The 5,355-nt window shown below is 36.9% G+C and overlaps 1 protein-coding gene across 1 annotated transcript; it reads left to right on the top strand.

Moving 5' to 3' along the window:
* The first annotated feature begins 474 nt into the window (after positions 1 to 474).
* LOC118348758 (eukaryotic translation initiation factor 5A-like) lies at positions 475 to 2,744 on the top strand. The gene is made up of 5 exons (XM_035691109.1): positions 475 to 738; positions 1,637 to 1,759; positions 1,857 to 1,913; positions 2,037 to 2,111; positions 2,251 to 2,744. Exons 1-5 carry the CDS (start codon positions 613 to 615, stop codon positions 2,353 to 2,355), a joined length of 486 nt encoding a protein of 161 aa, XP_035547002.1. The 5' UTR covers positions 475 to 612; the 3' UTR covers positions 2,356 to 2,744.
* Positions 2,745 to 5,355: the final 2,611 nt, after the last annotated feature.

The following is a 5,355-nucleotide window of genomic DNA, read 5'->3' as shown; positions in this document are numbered from 1 at the left end:
ACCAAAGCATCTTCAGAGCCATCCCAGTTGGTTATGTATAAGATGGTTAAAGAACATGTAACTTTTGATATTTATGAAGGAAATTTTTTTTTTATAAGTGAGTTCGAACATCAAATTATATATCGATGTTGATATATAAAGTATTCATTTAATAAAATGGTACGAATTGTAAATATGAATGATTTTCATCAAATAAAAAATCTTCTTCTTCTCTTAATTTTTATTTTATTTTTATTTTAATAAAAAAATCATATCAATATCATTAGGTTCGTTAAACCGTTTATAACTAGTTAGGCTCATTTTTTAATATCTCATGCTTAAAAAAAAAAAAAAAATAATAAAAGAAAGAAAAAGGGTCCGTGCTCCGCCAATCCATACACGTGCAAATTTTGCAGGATGGAGAGGATCTATTGATTCTCCTAGGCTAGAGCTAAACTCTATAGCCCAATAATTCAATGGCCAGGATCTCATCCTAAGTTAACCGGGGTTAAGAATATGAATCTGGACCTCACAGTCCTTGTATAGAGAACCGGCCTCCTCCTCCTCCTAAAGTCATCCTCCCCATTCTCGTAAAGGACAGGGCAAAGAGAGAGAGAGAGAGAGTTCGGAAAAATGTCGGACTCGGAAGAGCACCATTTTGAGTCTAAGGGCGACGCAGGAGCGTCAAAGACCTACCCCCAGCAAGCTGGTACCATTCGTAAGAATGGCTATATCGTCATCAAGAACAGGCCTTGCAAGGTTCTCTCTATTTTTTTTTTTCTTTGTTTACTTTGAGGAATTCTTATCTGGGCTTGTGTTATTCTACCTGATCTTTGATGGGTTTGTTCTAGTCTAACGATATTTAGTGCTTTATCAGTTGTTGGGTACTCTTTTTAGGTTTTTTTTTACGGGGAGAAATTGTGTGGAGATTATCTCTTGATCTAAGAATAGATTTCATGTAATTTCTGGTTAGTTAATAAATTTGTGGGCTTTTGGTTTGAATGAAGTGATCATGTGGGCTCGTTTACAGAATCTTTTTCTTAAATTATGGATTTTTATGTCAAAATTTGGTAAATGCGTATCTGAGCAGATTTGTACATGGGTCTTTGCGTCGTTAGTGATGATATTCGAGGCTTAATGGAGATCCCTAAGTCTACTTCATATCAAATTTGGTAATTGTGAATGGAGTCTTGAAGGTGTGAGCTTTGCATGTTGAACAAGTTTGATGGTTCGAGTCTTTCCGAAAGACACATGCATTAAAATTACATGAAGTAATTGCCATTGAGTGTGTTTTGCGGTCAACATTTTGCTAAAATCTGGATGGCAGTAATGAGCCTTAACTTGTCAGAACTTCAATGTTGGTGCTTTGCATTGCATTTAACTATTTAAGCATTCGGTTGCCATCCATTGAGAAAAAAAATTAACAACGAATCTGAAAATACTGATAGTAAAACTCATTTGAGATACAAGTATAGTTGTACCTCATATACCTATGAATTTTGTATATTGTCTAGCGTCTTTCATGTTTTATTCTTTCACATTTTATCTATCTGTGCACGAAAGAGGCTGGAGTATGTAGGTGTATTTTAAGCTGTCATACTTTTGTTGCCTTTTCAACTCATGAGCTGTTCTTCTATGGTGGGGCTTTCGAAACCAGGTTGTAGAAGTTTCCACTTCAAAGACAGGCAAGCATGGACATGCAAAGTGCCACTTTGTGGGAATTGACATATTTAATGGGAAGAAGCTTGAGGATATTGTTCCTTCATCCCACAACTGTGATGTAAAGCTATTTCTAATTTTTTTCACCATGTGAGTGTGCTTTTGTTCCGGGTGTACATTGCTTGTTTATCATTTTCATTAATTCTTTCTTTTTGCAGGTTCCTCATGTTTCTCGCACTGATTATCAGTTGATTGATATCTCTGAAGACGGTTTTGTAAGTTTTATTTAGTAATCTTTACGTACCAATTTTTGGCAATGCTGTCATGTGATAACAAACAATCAATTGGTACTAGCGATTTTAGTGATGTCAACGAAATTAAGACTTCTTGTTGTGTAGGTGAGTCTTTTAATGGATAATGGAGACACCAAGGATGATCTGAGGCTTCCTACTGACGACAATCTGCTCGGCCAGGTATCTATCTCATTGAGAAGGTTTTCATTAACCTTGCAAATTGATTGTTCATCAAAAGCTTAGGAGTCCAGACCTTGGATAGATTCTCTATTCTTGTGTCTGTATAGACTAATATTTGTCTTTTATTTCCTGTGTATAGATAAAAGATGGGTTTGGTGAAGGAAAGGACCTGGTGCTGAGCGTTATGTCTGCAATGGGGGAGGAGCAGATCTGTGCCCTTAAGGACATTGGCCCAAAAAGCTAAATATGATGCTGTAGCAGTAGCTATGGCTGATGTCAAAAGAAGCCCTTGTTTTTAGATCTGAGAGGGAAGTTATCTACTGATGTTGCAATAAGTTTCTATTAGATGCAATCTAGTATTGTAAAAAAACAAAATTCAGCACTCATCTGTGTGCTTAGAATTCCATCAGGCTTGTGAATGGGGGCCGGGAAATAGAAAGGTGGGGCTGCAAATCCCTCAGTGAAGGGAACTTAAGTTTACAGCAGGATGGAATTTATATAAATGTAACTATTCTGCCATTTTCTTGTTCCTGTTTTAGCTTTGCCCTTCTTGGGGGCTGTGGTTCGTTTCTTTTTCCTTTTACAGAATTTGAGGATTATGGCTTTCACTCATTGGAAATTCTCTGAAAGAAATTCCGGATTTTTCAAGCACCTGCATTGTCTTGTGCAGGAGAGTTTTCTTTTGATATTTATGTGGTCACACAAAGCCAGTCTCCCATTTTAGCTGGCTTATGCTTCTCTTTTTGTTTCCCTTTTTTGTCTTGCTTTAAAACTCTTTTAAACTGTCTCCAAGTTCATCCTCTGTATTTACTTGAAAGCAAACACCAGAGCTAGATGAGCACCAAGTGCAATCCTAAAATATTTTACTTGATTTTATTTGTATACTTTGGTTGTAGCGACTCTAGAAAGGCTCAAGTCACGTGGCATATACTTCAAAATGATTAGTCGATAGATATTTATCATACTTATTCATTATACTCTTAAATTACTGATCAAGATTACAATTGGAGTTCCTTGTAATCATTATAAAGGTCATTTCACCTACTATATGTTTTTCCCCTGGGGCAGTTCATACTTCTTTTTATTTGGATGTCAGTTTTTAACCATGATTCCAATTCTTTCTTAGATGTATAGGTGTGATTTCTAAATCATGACTCCAACCCATTAACCAGATATCTATTTTTTCAGTTATCTAGTTTAGAAACAAAATATTGTGCTGGTTTTAAGTATGGGTTCCATATTTTCAACTACTCAGAGAAAACCCAAAACAAACAAAACCAAGCCAATGCATTCTGCATGATTGCCAACATATTTTGGGTAGCACTCAGTCTACCCCAACTCTCTTTTCGAAAAGTTAACTAAGCCCATAAAAAATGACTGAAGAGAACCAAAAAACCAAATAATGACTGGTCTAGTCTATATCCAATATTCCGTTTGGATGCTAGAATATTTCAGAATATCTATGAATAGTAACGAAATAGTTTGTGAATAATAATAAAATAGTATGAGAATAATATTGAATAGTAAAGAAAAAGTTTGAAAATATCAAAGAACAATTATGTTTCCAAACGCAGGCACTTGTTTTTTATATTGTTGAGACTCACATTGAATATAAGTTTCTTATTGAGTTTCTAATTTATAATGGACTTCCTTGTTATCTCAAGATATAGGAAGGTGAAGATTGGGCCTCCCTAATATTGTATACACATCTGCCATGCCCCATCCTGTCATGTTTTACATTCACAACTAGGATTCTCTTTGCCCAACTAATTATTTTTCTCTCTCCTTTAGCTAATTCCTTTCTTTTACAATCAGTACTGGGATTTAGCAAGAATAGTTGTTTATTACCATTAGCAAGAATAACAGAAAATTAAACTAGTAGGTTTATTATCAACTTCTAGTACTCGATCTGCTTTCAGATAGAATCAATCATGTTAAAGCGCATGGAAAGTCACAAAAATGTTTCATTGGGGAACACATTTTCCATATTTTCTCAATCCTTTAGACCAAATTCATCAAGTTAAGGACCAACTTGATCAGGAACGTCGCTTGTAAATAGTGACAATTACAATTTTACAAACAAAAAGGAACATCCCCACTTCTCTCCTTTCTTTGACCCACTTCTCTATAATTGCACCTCTCTTGAGAACATTTATCACAAGTACAGAGGAGATGATCACTTCTCTCTCTCTCTCTCTTTTTAAATAAAGAGCCGGTAGCCACACACATAGTGGTCTTGTCCCAAGTTTATTAAAAAACTCTCACTTATGGAGGAGGAATATCGAGGTAACAACAATACAGTTTTTTTTATTTATTAAACAAGCCTATTTATAACCAAACCAATAAACGAAAAAACCTCAACTAGCGTATGCGCACTAGAGATGCATCTATCCTCAAAATTGAAAACTTCAAAGATGTAAGGAAGGGAGACCTGATGCATCCAGCCTAAGCATGCCCCTTACTTGCTGCGGTAGAGCGTCCTGAACTCCATACCTTCAAGAAAGACTAGCTTCACCTTGTCTAGCAAAGAAGTCCGCGACTTGATTGGCCTCTCTAGAAACATGTGAAATCGAGAAGTTAATTCCCCTCAAAGCTGCTACAAGCTCGTCCCAGTAATCCCAGAGGTACCATGCTGAGCAACTTCCCCTTGAAAGCCAATGGACCACCAAAGAAGAATCACATTCAATCTCCATTTGATAAAACCCAAGATCCTTGCATAGCTCTATCCCAGCAATGAGGGCTCTCAGCTCTGCCATATTATTTGTTCCATGCCCAAGCACCGACGAAAAAGCCTCCTTAAATGCTCCTCTATCATCCCTTATAACACCGCCACCCCCACAATTCCCCGGATTCTCCCGACAACTTCCATCCACACTAAGTTTAACCCATCTTGTCCCAGGTTTATGCCATCTAACTGTACATGGAGATCACTTAATACAAAATCTAGTTGGAATATCCAAAGCATGAAGAACCTGAATATCCGTTCGGGATGGAAGAGCACCTCCATTCATATTTTTCGAAATTGCTCGCAGCCAATATTTCACTTCAAGCCATACTCCATTCGCCGATTCATAAATAGACTCTATCCGAGCCTTACATCTACGCCCCTATAACTTCCAAGTGATCAGGCTCGGAAGCAGACTAACCAACATCCCATATTGTGATGCTCGACGTGCACAATTCAGCCATAAGATAGTTCGGGCTTTCCATGTTCTCATTGCCATACAGTTAATACCCAAAGCCA

Source organism: Juglans regia, chromosome 6 (genome assembly GCF_001411555.2).
Source record: "Juglans regia cultivar Chandler chromosome 6, Walnut 2.0, whole genome shotgun sequence".
In the NCBI taxonomy this organism is placed as follows: domain Eukaryota; kingdom Viridiplantae; phylum Streptophyta; class Magnoliopsida; order Fagales; family Juglandaceae; genus Juglans; species Juglans regia.
This window is presented reverse-complemented; position numbering and strand designations above follow the sequence as displayed.

Coding starts and splice junctions, on each gene's coding strand:
- LOC118348758 (XM_035691109.1), top strand. CDS start 613: ATGTCGGACTCGGAAGAGCACCATTTTGAGTCTAAGGGCGACGCAGGA. Junction 1,760..1,856: donor CTTCATCCCACAACTGTGAT/GTAAAGCTATTT, acceptor TTCTTTTTGCAG/GTTCCTCATGTTTCTCGCAC. Junction 1,914..2,036: donor ATATCTCTGAAGACGGTTTT/GTAAGTTTTATT, acceptor CTTGTTGTGTAG/GTGAGTCTTTTAATGGATAA.